Source organism: Macaca thibetana, chromosome 1 (assembly GCF_024542745.1).
Source record: "Macaca thibetana thibetana isolate TM-01 chromosome 1, ASM2454274v1, whole genome shotgun sequence".
Lineage (NCBI taxonomy): Eukaryota > Metazoa > Chordata > Mammalia > Primates > Cercopithecidae > Macaca > Macaca thibetana.
This window is the reverse complement of record NC_065578.1, coordinates 138,159,714-138,180,866: the sequence shown is the minus strand read 5'-3', so window position 1 is coordinate 138,180,866 and position 21,153 is coordinate 138,159,714. Positions and strand designations below refer to the sequence as shown.

At 36.3% G+C, this 21,153-nt stretch overlaps 1 protein-coding gene across 14 annotated transcripts in view; it reads left to right on the top strand.

Annotated features, from left to right (window-relative positions):
• DNAH14 (dynein axonemal heavy chain 14) overlaps window positions 1–21,153 on the top strand; it is a 506,458-nt gene that overhangs the window by 82,219 nt on the left and 403,086 nt on the right. For 13 of the 14 annotated variants that reach the window (XM_050760224.1, XM_050760215.1, XM_050760305.1 and 10 more), the window contains exon 11: window positions 11,571–11,821. In XM_050760224.1, coding sequence (XP_050616181.1) covers window positions 11,571–11,821 — 251 coding nt within the window. Of the gene's footprint in view, window positions 1–11,570; window positions 11,822–21,153 lie in introns of those variants that run through there. The other variant, XM_050760289.1, reaches the window with a different exon arrangement.

Here is a 21,153-nt window from a genome sequence, read left to right as displayed (position 1 = left end):
CGTATAAGGAGTAAGGAAAGGATCCAGTTTCAGCTTTCTACTTATGGCTAGCCAATTTTCCCAGCACCATTTATTAAATAGGGAATCCTTTCCCCATTTCTTGTTTTTGTCAGGTTTGTCAAAGATCAGATGGCTGTAGATGTGTGGTATTATTTCTGAGGACTCTGTTCTGTTCCATTGGTCTATATCTCTGTTTTGGTACCAGTACCATGCTGTTTTGGTTACTGTAGCCTTGTAGTATAGTTTGAAGTCAGGTAGCGTGATGCCTCCAGCTTTGTCTTTTGACTTAGGATTGTCTTGGAGATGCGGGCTCTTTTTTGGTTCCATATGAACTTTAAAGCAGTTTTTTCCAATTCTGTGAAGAAACTCATTGGTAGCTTGATGGGGATGGCATTGAATCTATAAATAACCTTGGGCAGTATGGCCATTTTCACGATATTGATTCTTCCTATCCATGAGCATGGTATGTTCTTCCATTTGTTTGTGTCCTCTTTTATTTCACTGAGCAGTGGATTGTAGTTCTCCTTGAAGAGGTCCTTTACATCCCTTGTCAGTTGGATTCCTAGGTATTTAATTCTCTTTGAAGCAATTGTAAATGGAAGTTCATTCATGATTTGGCTCTCTGTTTGTCTGTTACTGGTGTATACGAATGCTTATGATTTTTGCACATTAATTTTGTATCCTGAGACTTTGCTGAAGTTGCTTATCAGCTTAAGGAGATTTTGGGCTGAGACAATGGGATTTTCTAAATATACAATCATGTCATCTGCAGACAGGGACAATTTGACTTCTTCTTTTCCTAACTGAATACCCTTGATTTCTTTCTCTTGCCTGATTGCCCTAGCCAGAACTTCCAACACTATGTTGAATAGGAGTGGTGAGAGAGGGCATCCCTGTCTTGTGCCAGTTTTCAAAGGGAATTTTTCCAGTTTTTGCCCATTCAGTATGATATTGGCTGTGGGTTTGTCATAAATAGCTCTTATGATTTTGAGGTACGTTCCATCAATACCGAATTTATTGAGTGTTTTTAGCATGAAGGGCTGTTGAATTTTGTCAAAAGCCTTTTCTGCATCTATTGAGATAATCATGTGGTTCTTGTCTTTGGTGCTGTTTATATGCTGGATTATGTTTATTGATTTGCGTATGTTGAACCAGCCTTGCATCCCAGGGATGAAGCCCAGTTGATCATGGTGGATAAGCTTTTTGATGTGCTGCTGAATCCAGTTTGCCGGTATTTTATTGAGGATTTTTGCATCGATGTTCATCAGGGATATTGGTCTAAAATTCTCTTTTTTTGTTGTGTCTCTGCCAGGCTTTGGTATCAGGATGATGTTGGCCTCATAAAATGAGTTAGGGAAGATTCCCTCTTTTTCTATTGATTGGAATAGTTTCAGAAGGAATGGTACCAGCTCCTCCTTGTACCTTTGGTAGAATTCAGCTGTGAATCCATCTGGTCCTGGACTTTTTTTCGTTAGTAGGCTATTAATTATTGCCTCAATTTCAGAGCCTGCTATTGGTCCATTCAGGGATTCAACTTCTTCCTGGTTTAGTCTTGGAAGAGTGTAAGTGTCCAGGAAATTATCCATTTCTTCTAGATTTTCTAGTTTATTTGCGTAGAGGTGTTTATAGTATTCTCTGATGGTAGTTTGTATTTCTATGGGGTCGATGGTGATATCACCTTTATCATTTTTTATTGCGTCTATTTGATTCTTCTCTCTTTTCTTCTTTATTAGTCTTGCTAGCGGTCTGTCAATTTTGTTGATCTTTTCAAAAAACCAACTCCTGGATTCATTGATTTTTTGGAGGGTTTTTTGTATCTCTATCTCCTTCAGTTCTGCTCTGATCTTAGTTATTTCTTGCCTTCTGCTAGCTTTTGAATGTGTTTGCTCTTGCTTCTCTAGTTCTTTTAATTGTGATGTTAGAGTGTCAATTTTAGATCTTTCCAGCTTTCTCTTGTGGGCATTTAGTGCTATAAATTTCCCTCTACACACTGCTTTAAATGTGTCCCAGAGATTCTGGTATGTTGTATCTTTGTTCTCATTGGTTTCAAAGAACATCTTTATTTCTGCTTTCATTTCATTATGTACCCAGTAGTCATTCAGGAGCAGGTTGTTCAGGTTCCATGTAGTTGAGCGGTTGTGATTGAGTTTCTTAGTCCTGAGTTCTAGTTTGATTTCACTGTGGTCTGAGAGACAGTTTGTTACCATTTCTGTTCTTGTACATTTGCAGAGGAGTGCTTTACTTCCAATTATGTGGTCAATTTTGGAATAAGTGCAATGTGGTTCTGAGAAGAATGTATATTCTGTTGATTTGGGGTGGAGAGTTCTATAGATGTCTATTAGGTCTACTTGCTGCAGAGATGAGTTCAATTCCTGGATATCCTTGTTAACTTTCTGTCTCGTTGATCTGTCTAATGTTGACAGTGGAGTGTTGAAGTCTCCCATTATTATTGTATGGGAGTCTAAGTCTCTTTGTAAGTCTCTAAGGACTTGCTTTATGGATCTGGGTGCTCCTGTATTGGGTGCATATATATTAAGATAGGTAGCTCTTCCTGTTGAATTGATCCTTTTACCATTATGTAATGGCCTTCTTTGTCTCTTTTGATCTTTGATGGTTTAAAGTCTGTTTTATCAGAGACTAGTATTGCAACCCCTGCTTTTTTTTGTTCTCCATTTGCTTGGTAAATCTTCCTCCATCCCTTTATTTTGAGCCTATGTATGTCTCTGCGTGTGAGATGGGTCTCCTGAATACAGCAGACTGATGGGTCTTGACTCTTGATCCAGTTTGCCAGTCTGTGTCTTTTAATTGGAGCATTTAGTCCATTTACATTTAAGGTTAATATTGTTATGTATGAACTTGATCCTGTCATTATGATATTAACTGGTTATTTTGCTCGTTAGTTGATGCAGTTTCTTCCTAACCTAAATGGTCTTTACATTTTGGCGTGTTTTTGCAATGGCTGGTACCGGTTGTTCCTTTCCATGTTGAGTGCTTCCTTCAGGGTCTCTTGTAAGGCAGGCCTAGTGGTGACAAAATCTCTAAGCATTTGCTTATCTGTAAAGGATTTTATTTCTCCTTCACTTATGAAACTTAGTTTGGCTGGATATGAAATTCTGGGTTGAAAATTCTTTTCTTTAAGAATGTTGAATATTGGCCCCCACTCTCTTCTGGCTTGTAGAGTTTCTGCAGAGAGATCTGCTGTTAGTCTGATGGACTTCCCTTTGTGGGTAACCCGACCTTTCTCTCTGCCTGCCCTTAAGATTTTTTCCTTCATTTCAACTGTGGTGAATCTGGCAATTATGTCTCTTGGAGTTGCTCTTCTCGAGGAGTATCTTTGTGGCGTTCTCTGTATTTCCTGGATTTGAATGTTGGCCTGCCCTACTAGGTTGGGGAAGTTCTCCTGGATGATATCCTGAAGAGTGTTTTCCAACTTGGTTCCATTTTCTCCCTCACTTTCAGGCACCCCAATCAGACGTAGATTTGGTCTTTTTACATAATCCCATACTTCTTGCAGGCTTTGTTCATTTCTCTTTCTTCTTTTTTCTTTTGGTTTCTCTTCTCGCTTCATTTCGTTCATTTGATCCTCAATCGCTGATACTCTTTCTTCCAGTTGATCGAGTCGGTTACTGAAGCTTGTGCATTTGTCACGTATTTCTCGTGTAATGGTTTTCATCTCTTTCATTTCGTTTATGACCTTCTCTGCATTAATTACTCTAGCCACCAATTCTTCCACTTTTTTTTTCAAGATTTTTAGTTTCTTTGTGCTGGGTACATAATTCCTCTTTTAGGTCTGAGAAGTTTGATGGACTGAAGCCTTCTTCTCTCATCTCGTCAAACTCATTCTCCGTCAAGCTTTGATCCGTTGCTGGCGATGAGCTGCGCTCCTTTGCCGGGGGAGATGCACTCTTATTTTTTGAATTTCCAGCTTTTCTGCCCTGCTTTTTCCCCATCTTTGTGGTTTTATCTGCCTCCGGTCTTTGATGATGATGGTGACGTACTGATGGGGTTTTGGTGTAGGTGTCCTTCCTGTTTGATAGTTTTCCTTCTAACAGTCAGGACCCTCAGCTGTAGGTCTGTTGGAGATTGCTTGAGGTCCACTCCAGACCCTGTTTGCCTGGGTGTCAGCAGCAGAGGCTGCAGAAGATAGAATATTGCTGAACAGCGAGTGTCTCTGTCTGATTCTTGCTTTGGAGGCTTCCTCTCAGGGGTGTACTCCACCCTATGAGGTGTGGGGTGTCAGACTGCCCCTAGTGGGAGATGTCTCCCAGTTAGGCTACTCAGGGGTCAGGGACCCACTTGAGCAGGCAGTCTGTCCGTTCTCAGATCTCGGCCTCCATGTTGGGAGATCCACTGCTCTCTTCAAAGCTGTCAGACAGAGTCGTTTGCGTCTGCAGAGGTTTCTGCTGCTTTTGTGGTTGTTTACTATGCCCTGTCCCCAGAGGTGGAGTCTACAGAGACAGGCAGGTTTCCTTGAGCTGCTGTGAGCTCCACCCAGTTCGAGCTTCTCAGAGGCCTTGTTTACCTACTTAAGCCTCAGCAATGGCGAGCGCCCCTCTCTCAGCCTCGCTGCTGACTTGCAGCGAGATCGCAGACTGCTGTGCTAGCAATGAGGGAGGCTCCGTGGGTGTGGGACCCTCCCGGTCAGGTGTGGGATATAATCTCCTGGTGTGCCTGTTTGCTTAAAGCGCAGTATTGGGGTGGGAGTTACCCAATTTTCCAGGTGTTGTGTGTCTCAGTTCCCCTGGCTAGGAAAAGGGATTCCCTTTCCCCTTGCGCTTCCCAGGCGAGGTGATGCCTCGCCCTGCTTCAGCTCTCGCTGGTTGGGCTGCAGCAGCTGACCAGCACCGATTGTCTGGCACTCCCTAGTGAGATGAACCCAGTACCTCAGTTGAAAATGCAGAAATCACCAGTCTTCTGTGTCGCTCGCGCTGGGAGTTGGAGACTGGAGCTGTTCCTATTCGGCCATCTTGCTCCGCCCCCCAATAGCGTTCTCACTAGAGTATTATTGTTTTCATTTTGAAGTGACATAGTTTCTTGTTTTTCAAGATGACATTCACTATGTTGGAGGATGATCCTTTTATGGAGGAACACACAGATATTTATTAGTATATACTTCCTTGTTTGATTTCCAAAACTTAAGTCATGTGCTTATAAGTGAGACACCAAACTTTATAGGCTTCAGCACATGTAAATAGTCTTATTTTTGTCTAATGTTTAAATACAGTGTGAGCATGTAGTAAAAGTTGTAATGAAAGTTGTTAATGAAGTTAAATTCCAATATATGTTAATCAGGCTAATAAAAATACTGTAGACTTTGCTGGGCTGCTGTTGCCAGCAGCCACTGCCATTGTGCTCTCTCATGAGGTCCCTGCTACCCCACTGGAGCACTTTTGCTGGCAGCCTCCTGCCAGAATGTGTTCACTCATGGCACCCCTGGTGCCCCTACCAGAGAACTTCCCACCTGGGTTGCCCATCCTTCCCCCACTGGAACACTTTTGCTGACTGCCTCCCACCAGAGCATGGTTACTAATGACTCCACCACTGCCACATTGGAGTGTTTCCCACCCATGGCTACCCTGCAACCTCTAGTGTAGTGCTGTTGCCTGCAGTCTGGGAGCACCTTGGCCTCTCCAGCCCAGCTGGGGCTTGCCCTTGAGTGATCAGAGCACAAAGCCATGGGCCCAGTCCCAGCCACCCAGGGTTAAAGTGTGCTGCCCAGGAGTGTCGAAATGAGAGTTGGCCTGCTGAACACATTCAGAAACAAAGCCTTTCAACTTTACCCAACTTGCACCACAGCCAAATCCTTGAGAGCAATAAAGAACACAAAAACAAAGCCCAGTCCAAAGAACAACTTCAAAGGAAAAAGGAATATCAGCCTTCACAGATCAGAAACAGACAGTGTAAAGACTCTGCAACTCTAAAAGCCAGAGTGTCTTCTTACCTCCAAACAATCACACTGGCTCTCCAGGAAAGGTTCTTAAACACGCTGAAATTGCTGAAATGTCACGTGTTTAATTCAGAATCTGGATGGCAAGGAAGCTCATCGAGGTACAAGAGAAGGTCAAAACCACATCCAAGGAAAACAGTAAAACAATCCAAGAGTTGAAGGACAACCTAACCATTTTAAGAAAGAACCAAACTGAACTTAGGGATATGAAAAATTCATTACAAGAATTTCAAAATATAATTGGAGGCATTAGACCAAGCTGAGGAAAGAATCTCAGAACTGGAAGATTGCTCACTTGAAGCAATGAAAAATAAAGAAAAAAGAAGTTTAAAAATGAACAAAACATTTGAGAAATATGGGATTCTGTAAAGATCTCAAACAGCAAAGGTTCTTAACCAGATTGACTTTCCTGAAAGAGGAGAGCAAGCCACTTGGAAAACATATTTGAGGATATAGTCCATGACAATTTGGAAATCTTGCTAGAGAGGTCAAGATGCAAATTCAAGAAATTCGGAGAACTACTGTATGAAGGAGTTGATCATCCCCAAGTTCATCATCCCCAAGACACATAATCATTAGATTCCCCAAAGTCAGCATGAAAGAAAAAATCTTAAAGGCAGTTAGAGAGAAGGGGCAGATCACTTGCAAAGTGAACCCCTTCAGGCTAACAGCAGTCCTTTTAGCAGAAACCTTACAAGTCTACAGAGATTGGAGGCCTATTTTCAACATCCTTAAAGAAAAGAAATTCCAACCAAAAATGTCATATCCCACGAAACTAAGCTTCATAAGCAAAGGAGAAGTGAAATCCTTGTCAGAGAAGCAAATGGTAAGGAAATTTGTTGCCACTAGACCTACCTTACAAGAGGTCCTAAAGGGAGTGCTAAACATGGAAATGAAAGAACGTTCCCTGCGACCACAAAAACACACTTAAGTACATAGGCCATTGACATTATAACACAACTGTATAATTAGGTCTGCATAACAACCAGCTAATAATACAGTAACAAGATCAAATCCTCACATGTTAATATTGACCTTGAATGTAAATGGGCTAAATGCCCCACTTTAAAGGCCAACTGTGGCAAATTGGATGAAGAAGCAAGACCCAACTGTCTGCTGTCTTCAAAAGACCCATCTCACAAGTAACGACACCCATAGACTCAAAGTAGAGGGTTAGAGAAAGACCTATCAGGCAAATGGAAAACAAAAAAAGAGCAGAGGTTGCTATTGTTATATCAGCTAAAACAGACTTTAAACAAACAATGATCAAGAAAGACAAAGAAGGCCATTACATAACAATAAAAAGTTCAGTACTAAAAGACCTAACTATTCTAAATATATGCACACCCAATATTGGAGCACCTAGATTCATTAAACAAGTACTGAGAGTCCTACGAAGAGTTTTAGACAACCACATAATAATAGTGGAGGACTTCGACACCCCAATGACAGCAGTAGACAGATTGTTGAGGCAGCAAACTACAAAACTATTCAGGACTTAATCTTGGTACTTGACCAATTGGATCTAACAGGCACCTACAGAACACTACGCCTAACAACAGAATATACATTCTTCTCATCAGCACATGGCACATACTCTAAGACTGACCACATATTTGTCCATAAAGCAAGTCACAACAAAATCACAAAAATCAAAACCATAACAACCACACTGTTGGACCACAGCTCAAGCACAAGCTTCTGTGTGACTTTTGGTTAAAGAATGAAATTAAGGAAGAAATTTAAAAAAATTCTTTGAAACTAAAAACAGACACAACATACCAGAATACTCAGGAAACAACTAAAGAAGGATTAAGAGGAAACTGTATAGTGCTGTACACCTACATCAAGAAGTTAGAAAGATCTCAAATTAAGACTCTAATGATTGCACTTCAAGGAACCAGAAAAACAAGAGAAAACCAACCCCAAAGCTAGCAGAAGAAAATAAATTACAAAAATCAGAGCAGAACTGAACAAAATTGATGCATGAAAATCCATACAAAAGATCAACAAAACCGAAAGTTGGTTCTTCAGAAGATTAAACAAGTTTGATAGCCTGGTGGCTAGATTTATAAAGAAAAAAATAGAGAAGACCCAAATACACCCAATCAGAAATGACAAAGGTGGCATCATAACTGACCCCAGAGAAATACAAAAAAAATTTCAGCTGGGCAAGTTGGCTCATGCCTGTAATCCCAACACTTTGGGAGGGCGAGGCAGGCAGATCACCTGAGGTCAGGTGAGACCAGACTGGCCAACATGGTGAAACCTCATCTCTAGTAAAAATACAAAAATTAGCCAGGTGTGGTGGCACGTGTCTGTAGTTTCAGCTACTTAGGAGGCTGAGGCAGGAGAATCGCTTGAAACCAGGAGGTGGAGATTGCCGTGAGCCAAGATTGCACCACTGGAATCCAGCCTGGGTGAGCAAGGCTCTGTCTCAAAAAAAAAAAAAAAAAAAAAAAAAAAAAAAAAAAAAAAAATTCTCAAAGACTGCTATGAACACCTCTCTATATACAAACTAGAAAACCTAGAAGAAATGAGTAAATTCCTGGAAACACATAGTCTCCTGAGGTTAAACCAGGAAGAAATTGAAATCCTGAACAGACCAATAAAGAGTAATAACAGACCAATTGAATCAGTAATAAAACACCTAAAAACCGTAACAGCCCTGGACCAGATGGATTTGATTCTACCAAAGGTGCAAATAAGAGCTAGTACCAATCCTACTGAAATTATTTCCAAAAATCAAGGAGGAAGGACTCCTCTGTAACTTATTTTATAAGGCCGGCATCATTCTGATACCAAAACCTGGCAGAGACACAACAAGAAAAGAAAAATTCAGGCCAATATCCCTAATGAACATAGATGCACAAATTATCAACTTAGTACAGCAAACTGAATTGAGCGAGCAGCACCTCAAAAAGTTAATTCACCATGGAGAAGTAGGCTTTATTCCTGGAATGCAAGGTTGGTTTAACATATGCAAATCAATAAGTGTGATTTATTATGTAATCAGAATTAAAAACAAATGCCACATGATCATCTCAACAGATGCAGGAAATACTTTTGATAAAATTCAACATCCCTGCATGTTAAAAACTCTCCACAAGCTAGGCATTGAAGCCACAAACCTCAGAATAATCAGAGCCATATATGGCAAGCACACAGTGAACATCATAGTGAACAGGCAAAAACTGGAACCATTCCCACTGATAACTGGAACAAGAGAAGGATGCCAATTCTTACCACTCCTGTTAAACACAGTATTGGAAATTCTAGCCAGAGCAATTATGCAAGAGAAAGAAACATAACACATTCAGATAGGAAGAGGTCAAACTATCTGTTTGTAGACTGTATGATTATCTAGGAAACCTTACATAGTTTCTGTCCAAGAGCTCCTACATCTGATAAAACAACTTTAGGAAAGTTTCAGGATATAAAATCAATGTACAAAAATCAGTAGCATTTCTATACACCAAAAACATCCAAACTGAGAGCCAAATCAATGCCATTCACAATAGCTACAATAAGAATAAAATATCTAACATTTAACCAAGGTGATGATAGATATCTACAATGAGAATTACAAAGCACTGTTGATAGAAATTAGAGATGACACAAACAAATGGAAAAACATTCCATGCTCGTGAATAGGAAGAATCAATATTGTTAGAATGGCCATACTGCCCAAAACAATTTACAGATTTAATCCTATTCCTATCAAATTACCAACATCATTTTTCACAATTCAAAAAAAAAACTATTCTAAAATTCATGTTGAACCGAAGAACCTGAATTGCTAAAGCAATCCAAAGCAAAAAGAGCAAAGCTGGAGGCATCACGCTACCCAACTTCAAACTATACAAGGCTACGGTAACCAAACAGCATGGTAAGGGTACAAAAACAGACAGGTAGACCAATGGAACAAAGTAGAGAACCCAGAAATAAAGCCACACTGTCTACAGTGACAACAATGGGGAAAGAACTCCCTTTTCAGTAAATGGTTCTGGGATAACTGGCTATCCATATTCAGAAGATTGAAACTGGACCCCCTTCTGTCACTATATACAAAAATTAACACCAGATGGATTAAATACTTAAATGTAAGACCTAAAATAGTAGAAACCCTAGAAGAAAACCTAGGAAATACCATTCTGGACATCAGCCTTGACAAAGAATTTATGACCTAGTCCCTAAATGCAATTGCAACAAAAACGAAAGTGACAAGTGGGACCTAATGAAACTAAAGAGCTTCTGCATAGCAAGCGAAATTATCAACAGAGTAAACAGACAACTTACAGAATGAGAGAAAATATTCACAATCTGTGCATCTGACAAAGTTCTAACATCCAGAGTCTATAAGGATCTTAAACACCCCAACAAACAAAAAACCAAGTAACTCCACTAAAACGTGGGCAAAGGATATGAACAGATACTTCTCAAAAGAAGACATACATGTAACCAACAAATATATTAAAAATATACTCATGATCGCCGATCACTAGAGAAATCCAAATTAAAACCACAATGAGATAACATCTTACACCAATCAGAATGGCTATTATTAAAAAGTCAAAAAACAATAGCTGCTGGTGAGAATGTGGCAAAAAGGAAACACCCTGCTGGTAGCAGTGTTAATTAGTTCAGCCCCTGTGGAAAGCAGTGTGGAGATTTCTTAAAGAACTTAAGAGAGAACTACCATTCAACCCAGCAATCCCTCTACTGGGTGTATACCCAATGGAAAATAAATCGTTCTACCAATAAGACACATGCATGCTTATGTTTGTTGCAGCACTATTCACAATAGCAAAGACATGGAATTAACCTAGACGCCCGTCATTGGTGGACTGGATAAAGAAAATGTGGTACATATACACTATGGAATACCACCCAGCCGTGAAAAGAATGATATCATGTCCTTTGCAGCAGCATGGTACAGCTGGAGGATATTATTTTAAGCAAACTGACACAGGAACAGAAACCAAATACCATATATCTTCACGTATTAGTGGGAGATACACTTTGTTACACATGGGCAGGAAGATGGGAACAATAGACACTGGTGACTGCTTGAGGGAGGAGGGTGAGGGGAAGGTATGGGTTAGAAGGCAAACTATTGTTGACTGTGCTCACTACCCATGTGATGGGATAATTCATACCCCAAGCCTCAGCGATACACAATTTAACCATGTAACAAACATACATATGTACCCTCAGAACCTAAAATAAAAGTAGAAGAAAAAACAAAGAAACAAATAAAAACAAAACAAACAAGTAAAAACACGATGTGATTTTCATGTTGTTAAATTTAGATTTGCTATTTTATTATTTGTTTTTGGTTAATCTCCTCTGTCTTTTTTTTTTTTTTTTTTTTTTTTTTCCCCGCTGTCCTTCCTCTTTTGGCTTCTTTAGTATTATTTAAAGAACTTTTAGAATTCTATTTTAATTCATATGTTGCTTTTTGGGCCTACCCATTAAATCATTTTTTGCTTGAGGTATTAAACTATCAATGCTTAACATTTACATCTAATTAAAGTTAATATTGGTAAAAATTGTTGTAAACTAGAAATCATATAAACAAAGAAAATCAATACTTGTTTCTCAATTGTTTTTTTAATTGTAGGTTGCAGAAAAGAATGAAATCAAAAGGTATTTTGAGTCAAAACTCTCTGAAGATGACACAACACATTTCAAGCTGCCTAAATGTAGACGTTTATTAGAAACATTTTTCAAGTTTGTAATGCTGATTGACTACATATTTCAGGAACTCATTCGTCAACTTATGAACACTGCAGTCACACTACTTTTGGAATTATTTAATGGTTCTGCTGGAATGCCATTTTCAGTGGAAAAAAAGAATGAAAATCTCATCAGGTAAATTATTTTTTTTAAACTCAAAAAGTAACTTACAATTATAATATTTTAACATATTGCCACATATGGAGGAAATATTCAATAATTTAAGCTAGAGTTTGAAAATTCTCCTGGTGGCAGAGTACATGTACTCATTTTTGCTATTAACAGAAATTATTATTTAGTAATACCTTACTTAATATTGGTGCTATAGGATGCCCAGTAGAATTTTAATTTCACATAAACGATACATAATTTTTAGTATACTTTAAGTATTACCTATGTTAAAAATTATTGTTTATCTGAAATTCAGATTTCTCTGATAATTTAGCAAATATATATTTTATTTGTTATATCTGGCAATTCTGCGCCTAGGTATACTCTGTCTTCCAAGGTCAGAGTTAGTTTTTAAAGATAATGTGAGAATTCTGGAAGGAGCTACAAAGTCCAATTGGAATTTGAGTCAATTCCAAGAAATATCTGTTGAATATTTTCCCAATGAGAAAACTATCTGAAAAACATTTTTACCTTCTAAACACTACTGTTAAAAACAAAGCATTTTTCTTATTTTCAACAACTAGATATATCTACCATAACTAGTGAAACAGGAATATTAATTGAAATGATGGCATACTTTGTAGCTGGTGAAACAGGACTATGAATTGAAATGATGGCATGCTTTAATTTTTATTTATCAAAATTTAATAATGTCATTTTAGGCTAATTACAGTTGTATAACTAGATAGCTGAAAATATATCAATTCAAAAAATTTTAAAGATTATTCAAGATAATATTTTGTTTTTCTAATTATTACTGAATCTACAGAGCTAACATCACTTATCTAAGGACTTCTAACTGGTTTGAGTCAGTGCCAGGATTTTAACTTATGTAAGAACACAACTATTTAGTGCATTATAATTTTATTTCCTTTAAAACAATGTGTGTATGTGTTTAGGAGAGGTCTTTATATTCTTAACATAGTTTTTGAAAGATATTATTATAATTAATCATATTATAGCAAATTTAGAAAACAAGTATCACCCTTCATTCTATCACTTAATTACAACATCTTATCATTTTATATTATTTTTATAGTCTTTTCCTATATGGTTTTCCATTGTTGTAATCCTAGTGTACTGTTTTATAGCTCGTTTTTCAAACACAGTGTCTCCTGTATGCATTTTTTATGTTACAGGAAGAATATATATAGGTCAGGCCCAGTGGCTCACGCCTATAATCACAACACTTTGGGAGACCAATGAGGATGAATTACTTGAGTTCAGGAGTTCAAGATCAGCCTAGGCAACATGGCGAGACCCTGTCTCCACAAAAAATACAAAAATTAGCTGTGCACAGTGGCACTGGCACACACCTGTGGTCCCAGCTACTTGGGAGGCTGTTGTGGGAGGATCACTTCAGCCTGGGAGGTTGAGACTTCAGTGAGCTGTAATCATGCCACTCCACTCCAGCCTGGGCAACAGAGTGAGATCTTATCTCAAAAAAAAAAAAAAAATATATATATATATATATATATAAATATAGGTTTAAGCACATCTTTTTGTGGAGTCAGACCACCTCGGTTTTAATCTCTGATTTGACTCTTGCTAGTTTTACTTAGTTGAGCTATTAACCCAACAGAGGTTGAATAAATTTGGCTAGGCATGGTGGTTCACACCTGTAATCCCAACACTTTGGGAGGCTGAGGTGAGAGGATCACTTGAGTCCAGGAGTTCAAGACCAGTCTGGGCAACAAAGTGAAACCCTGTCTCTACAAAAAAACAAAAACAACAACAACAACAAAAAAACTAAGAAAATTAGCCAGGCGTGATACTGCATGCCTGTAGTCCCAGCTACTCGGGAGACTGAGGTGGGAGGATCGCTTGAGCCCAGGAGGTTGAGACTGCAGTGAGCCATGATCACTAAATAAATAAATAAATAAATAAATAAATAAATAAATAATTTAGACTTCAATTTTCTAATCTATAAAATGAAGGTAACAGTAATACCTATGCCATATGTTGTTTGAGAATAAACACAGTAAATGTCTGATAAAAAGCATCAATCATTGTTGAATCTGTTTCCATTGACCTCTTCACAATATTGGTTGGTATAGTAGTTCCATAATGACTAATGATGTTGAACATCTTTGCATGTGCTTTTTGGCCATTTATATACATTCTTTGAGGAAATATCTGTTCAAAATCTTTGTTCATTTTAAAATTGTGTTAGTTAATTAATTTATTTATTTAGATGGGGGTCTTGTGTTTCTCAGACTTGTCTTGAACTCCTGGGCTCAAGTGATACTCTCACCTCAGCCTCCCTCATAGCCGGGACTACAGGTTCATGCCATCATGCCCAGCTAAGTTATTTGTCTTTTGATTGCTGAGTTCTAAGAGTTCTTTCTTTCTTAGATTCTGCAGGTCATCTTTTCTTTTCTTAATAGTATCCTTTGGAGTAAAAAAGTTTTTAATTTTTAATTTTTATTTAATTTTTAATTTTATTTTTATTTAATTTAACTTTTATTTGATTGATTGTGCTTTAAGTGTATCTAAGAAATCATTGCGTAATCCAAAGTCTTGAAGATTTACTCTTGTTTTTATCTAAGATCTTATAAATTTAGCTCTTGCATTTAGGCTTTGATGCATTTTGAGTTAATTTTTGTATATGGTTTGAGATGGGGTCCAAATTTATTCTTTTGTATATGAATATCCAGTTGTCCCAGTACTATTTGTTGAAAAGAATAACACTATTTCTTTCTCTATTGAATTGTCTTGGCACCCTAGTTGACAATCGGCTGACTAAAATGTATGGGTTTATTTTCAGACACTCTATTTCATTTCATTGCTCCATGTCTGTCCTTATGCCAGTACCATACTGTCTTGATTACTATAGCTTTGTAGTAAGTTTTGAAATTGGGAATTGGGAATTTTCTAACATTGCTCTTCTTTTTCAACATTGTTTTGGCTGTTCTGGGTCTCTTGCATTTTCATATGAATTTTAGAATCACCTTGACAATTTCTGCAAATATTCAGCTAGAATTTTGATAGAGACAGCATCAAAACTGGAGATAAATATGGGGAGTATTTTCATTCTAATAGTATAGTCTTCTAATCCATGAACATGGGCTGTCTTTCCATTTATGTAGGCATTCTTTAATTTCTTTCAATATTTTGTGGTTTTCAGTGTATAAGTCATGCATTTTTTTGTTAAAATTATTTGTAAATATTTTATCATTTTGTATGCTGTTGTGAATAGAGTTATTTTTAAATTTTATTTTTTGGTTGTTCATTGCCAGCATATTGAAATACAAATGATTTTTGTATATCGATCTCATATCCTGCTACTTTGTTGAACTTTTTTTATTATCCCTGACAGGTTTTTAAAATTAATTGTTTAGGGTTTTCTATATGCAAAATCATGTCATCTGCAAATAGAGATAATTTTACTTCTTTACCGATCTGATACCTTTTATTTCTTTTTATTGCCTAATTCCCCTGTCTAGTAAGTACTTTAGAGTGTTGAATAGAAATGGTGAAAGCGAACATCCCTATCTTGTTCCAGAGCTCAGGAGGAAAACATACAGTCTTTCATCATTAAATATGATGTGCCTGGGGGTTTTTCACAGATGCTTCCTATCAGGTTGAGGAATTTCTCATCTGTATTAGTTTGTTGTCACATTGTTATAAAAAACTACCTGAGACTAGGTAATTTATAATTACAAGAAGTCTAATTGGCTCATGGTTCCACAGTCTGTACAGAAAACATGTCTGGGAGGCCTCAGGAAACTTATAATCATGGCAGAAGGTGAAGGGGGAAGCAGGCATGTTTTACATGGCTGGATCAGGAGGAAGAGATGTAGGGGGAAGTGCTACACACTCCTTAAAACAACCAGGTCTCATGAGAACTTATTATCATGAAAACAACACAGAGGAAATCTTTCCCCTTAATCCAGTCACCTTCCACCAGACCCTTCCTTCAACACTGGGGATTACAATTTGGCATGAGATTTGGTTGAGGACACAATCCAAACCATATCACCACCTGTCTTACTTGAATGTTTTTGTCATGAAATAGTGTTGGATTTTGTCAAATGCTTTTTGTTTTCTGTGTCTGTTGAGATGACCATGTGTCTTTTACTTTATTCTATTAATATAGCATATTATATTACATACATACATTTTCATAAATGGAACCAATCTTGCATTCTTGGGATAAATCCCACTTAATTTTAGTTTATTATCCTTCGTATATGCTGCTGGATTCAGTTTCGTATTATTTTGTTGAAAATGTTCACATCTATATTCGTAAAGGACATTGGTCGGTAATTTTCTTGTGATGTGTTTGTCTGGTTTTGGATTCAGGATAAGACTCACCTCATAGAGTGAATTGGGTAGCGTTATTACCACCTGTCTTCTGAAAATTTATGAAGGATTGGTGTTAATTCTTCCTGAAATATTTAAAAGATTCATCTGTGAAGTCTGGGCCTCAGCTTTTGTGTGTGTGGGATGTATTAAAATTACTAATTAAATCTCTTTACTTGTTATAGATTTGTTTAGATTTTCTATTTATTCTTGATAAAATTTTGGTAATTTATGTCTTTCTAGGATTTTGTCCATTTTATCTAACTTATTTAAACTGTTGGTATACAGTTGTTTATAGTATTCACTTATAATTGTTTTGATTTCTGTAAGGTCAATAGTGATATCTTCTCTTTCATTACAGATTTTAGTAATTTGAGGCTTTTCTCTTATTTTCTTAATCAGTCTAGTTAAACGTTTGTTTATTTTGTTGATCTTTTTAAAAACCAACTTTTGGTTTTATTGATTTTCTTGTCAATTAAAAAAAAATCCCAAACAAGTTAATTTTAAAATGGGTGAAAGATGTAAGCAGACATTTCATCTAAGAAGAAACAGATTGCAAATTTTTTGTGTTTTAAAGATGCTGTAAATCATTAGACATTAGAGAAATGCAAATTAAAATCACAATGAGACACTTTTACATACCTGCTAGAATGGCTAAAACAATACCAACAATACAAAGTGCTTATGAGGATGAGGAGCAACTGGAACTCTAATACATGGCTGCTGGGAATGCAAAAGGATACAGATGCTCTGGAAAACAGTTGGGCAATTTCTTATAAACATAAACTTACCCTATAATCTAGCAAACCTCCTCCTAGCCATTTACCCTAAAAAACAGAAAACACTTTTCTGTGGAAAAAAAAACATATGTAAATATTTATAATGGCTTTATTCATAATTGTTCAAATCTGGAAATAATCTAAATATCTGTAAGTGGATAGCCATGAAGTGGAGTACTTCTCAGCAATAAACATGAGTGAAATATTATACTTATGCAACACGAATGAATCTCTAATGTTAAGTGAAGGAAGCCAGACTCAAAACACTATATATTAGATGATTCCATTTATATAAAATTTTGACAAACCAAAACTGGAAGGGCAGAAATCAAATCAGTGATTGCCATGGGCTAGGTGGGGGTGAGAGGTACCTTCTATAAGGGTGCCTGATACAACTTTTTAGATGACAGAAATGTACTACATTTAGTCATTGTGCTTATAGTGGTTAACTGTGTGTGACTGACAAAATTCATTAGAACTGCATATCTGAGAAGCATGAATTTTACTGGATGTAAATTATACCTCAATAAACCTGACATTAAAAATAAAGTATTATTTATTTAGCACATATCACTTGTCAGATACTTTGTTAGATCCTGGACATACAATGCTGAGCAAAATAGACAGTTTTTGCTCTAATGTAGTTTACAGTCTAGAGGAAGGGAGAGAGATTAATCTACTGACAACACAAATATATTTAACATTACAATAAATGCCACAAAGAAGATGTTTGGAGTATTGTGAGACTGAATCTGGTCTGGGAGAAGATTCATTGATAGGAGTTAATGAGGAAATCAAGAAGAAAGGGTGGTCAAGTGATCCCTAAAAAGTATATCATATACCCTACGAACAAGAAACATATTTGAAAAGGTGAGAAGAAGAGAGTATGACAACAGTAAAATGATAAGAAAATAGCATAAGACATAATGTGATTGATCAAACCTATAAATAATAAATGTCTTTTCTACCATCCTAAAAGTTTCTGAAGAATTTGTTATAAAATCAACTAATCCTAAATCATCATTGCAACCCGTGGATACCAAGTGGAGAGTGTTTCAAAAAGTAAAAGTCTTCATATGTTAGGTGATAAAACAAAATAAACTTAAAATGATTAAAATCATACAAAGTATGTTCTCTGACCAACATAAATTAGAACATAAATTAGAATTAGAAATCAATAACAGAAGAAAGTTTGAGAAAGGTCACAAATACATGGAAATTAAATAACATACTCCTAAATAACCAGTGAGTCAAAGCAGAAATCACAAGGGAAATTAGAATAAAATCCGGTTTTATAAATGAATGAAAATGAAAGCACAACATACCAAACCTTACTATAGGCAGCAAAGGCAGTGCTTAGAGGGAATTTATACATGTAAAAACTACATGATATCTGTGTTCTACAAATGTTTTATCCCAGTTCATAAATTGTCTTAATTTTCTTAAGTGTCTTTTGATAAACAAGAGTTTTTAATTTTTATGAAGTCCAGTTTAACTATTTTTTCTTTCAAAGGTTTGGCCTTTTGATTTCTGATCTAAAGCATTGTTTCCTAATGCAACAGCAGGATGAATTTTTCCAATATTTTCTTTTAGAAATTTTATACTTCTGAATATTATATTGTATCTGTGATCCTTTTTTGGTTAATTTTTGCAAATAGTGTCAGGTGTGGTTTGAGGTATATATTGTTATGTGTAGGTATTTAATCCCTCCAGTAGTTTGTTGAAAAGACAAACTTCCTCCAGACAATTACCTTAACATACTGTAGAAAATTGATTAATTAAATATATTCGTGAGTCTATTTCTGAATGCTTTTTTCTAGTCCAGTGATCTGTGAATCTGTCCTTTCACCAATATCTCATAGTCTTCATAACTATAATTTTATATTAAGTCTTGAAATCAGGTAGTATGTATTCTTCAGCTTTGTTCTTCTTTTTCAAAATTGTTTTAACTATTTAATTCATTGACTTTTTCATGTGTCTTATAATTAACTAGCAGATTTATTCAAAAGGCCTACTGAGATTTTGATTGAGATTGCATTGAATATATAGATCAATTTGGGGAGAATCGACAATATTCAGTCTTTTAAGCCCTGAATATGGTATACTTTTTCCTTTATTTAGATATTCTTTGATTAATCTCATCAGTGTTCTATAGAACTCAGTGTGCAAATATTGCACATTTTTGTTTTAAACTACCTATTTCATATTTTGATAGTATTAAAAATGGTACTCTATTTTAAATACGGTTTCTAATTATTCATGGCTAGTATAAAGAAATACAATTGATTTTGCATATTGACCTTATATCTGTAACCTTACTAAACTCACTTATCGGTTGTAATAACTTTTCTTTGGTAGACAATTTAAGAATTTCTACTTAGACCAAGTGTCAACAAAATATAGCCCATAGGCCAAATCCTGTGGCAGTCAGTTTTTATAAATTAGTTTTGTTGGACTATAGCCACGCCCGTTTGTTTACCCATTGTCTGCAGCTACTTTTGCACTACAAAGGCAAAATTCAGTTGTTGTGACAGACCACCACATATGGTCCACAAAACGTAAAATATTTTCTATCTTGTCCCTTACAGAAAAGCTTTGCTGACCCATGCTCTCGAGTAACCGCTAAAAGATAGTGATAGGATGTCTAAAAAACTAAGAGAAGGAAAAATATTAAAAGAATAAAAAAACTGATTAAAAGCAGCTCTTCTTACAGGCTAATACAAATTATTTTTGTTACTTTTATCACTTCCATGATACTGCTAAAACTTTAGAACTCTTCAACTCCATTTATTTTCCTCTTGCCTTTTACAGCATTCTTTTACTATATTATAAATACATTTTTAGTTGTTCATATATTTTAACTCCAGAAGACATTAAAAGTATTGTTTTGAATGGTCAATATCCATTTATGTTTATCCATGTAATTACCATTTCTTGTGTTTTTTCCTTTTGCTTGTTTCTGTTTGTGTGGGGTCATTTTCCTTCTTCCTGAAAAACAATCTAGTGTTTCTTCCAGTGCGGTAATGCTGGGAAAGAGTTCCCTTGGTTTTTAAATGTTGAAAAAGAACTTTATGTCACCATCATTTATAAAGGATATTTTCACTGGGTGTAGAGTTCTAGGTAATGTGAGACTCTTTTGAAAGACTTCTCAGTTTAATTTTAATTTTTATTTTAGGTTCGGGGGTACATGTGAAGGTTTTTACATAAATAAACATGTGTCGTGGGGGTTTGTTGTACATATTATTACATTACTCAGATATTAAGCTCAATACCCAATAATGATCTTTTCTGCCCCTCTCCCTCCTTCCACCTTCCTGGCTCAAGTAGACCCTAGTGTCTGCTGTGTTTCCTTCTTTGTGTTCATAAGTTCTTACCATTTAGCTCCCCCTTATAAGTGAGAACATACAGTATTTGGTTGTATTCTTGCGTTAGTTTGCTAAGGATGATCACCTCTAGCTCCATCCATGTTCCTGTAAAACACATGATCTCGTTCTTTTATATGGCTGCATCATATTCCATGGTGTATATATACCACATTTTCTTTATCCAGTGTGTCATTGATAGGCATATAGGTTGATTCCATTTCTTTGCTATTGTGAACAGTGCTGCAGTGAACATTGGTGTTCATGTGTCTTTATGGTAGAATGCTTTGTATACCTTTGGGTATGTACCCACTAATGGGACTGCTGGGTCGAATGGTAATTTTCCTTTTAGCTCTTTGAGTAATCGCCATACTGTTTTCCACAATGGTTGAACTAATTTACACTCCCACCAGCAGCATATAAGGGTTCCTTTTCTCCGCAACCTCACCAGTATCCGTTATTTTTTTACTTTTTAATAATAACCATTCTGACTGGTGTGAGATGGTATCTTATTGTGGTTTTGATTTGCATTTTTCTAATGATAAGTGATATTGTGCTCTTTTTCATATGCTTATTGGCTGCTGTACGTATTCTTTTGAGAAGTGTTTGTTCGTGTCCTTTGCCCACTTTTTAGTAGGGTTGTGTTTTTCTTATAAATTTAAGTTCCTTATAGATGCTGGATATTAGACCTTTGTCAGATACAAAGTTTGCAAATATTTTCCCCTATTATGTAGGTTGTCTGTTTACTCTGTTGATAGTTTCTTTTCCTGTGCAGATGCTCTTAAGTTTAATTAGATCCTGTTTGTCAATTTTTGCTTTTGTTGCAATGGATTTTTGTGTCTTCATCATT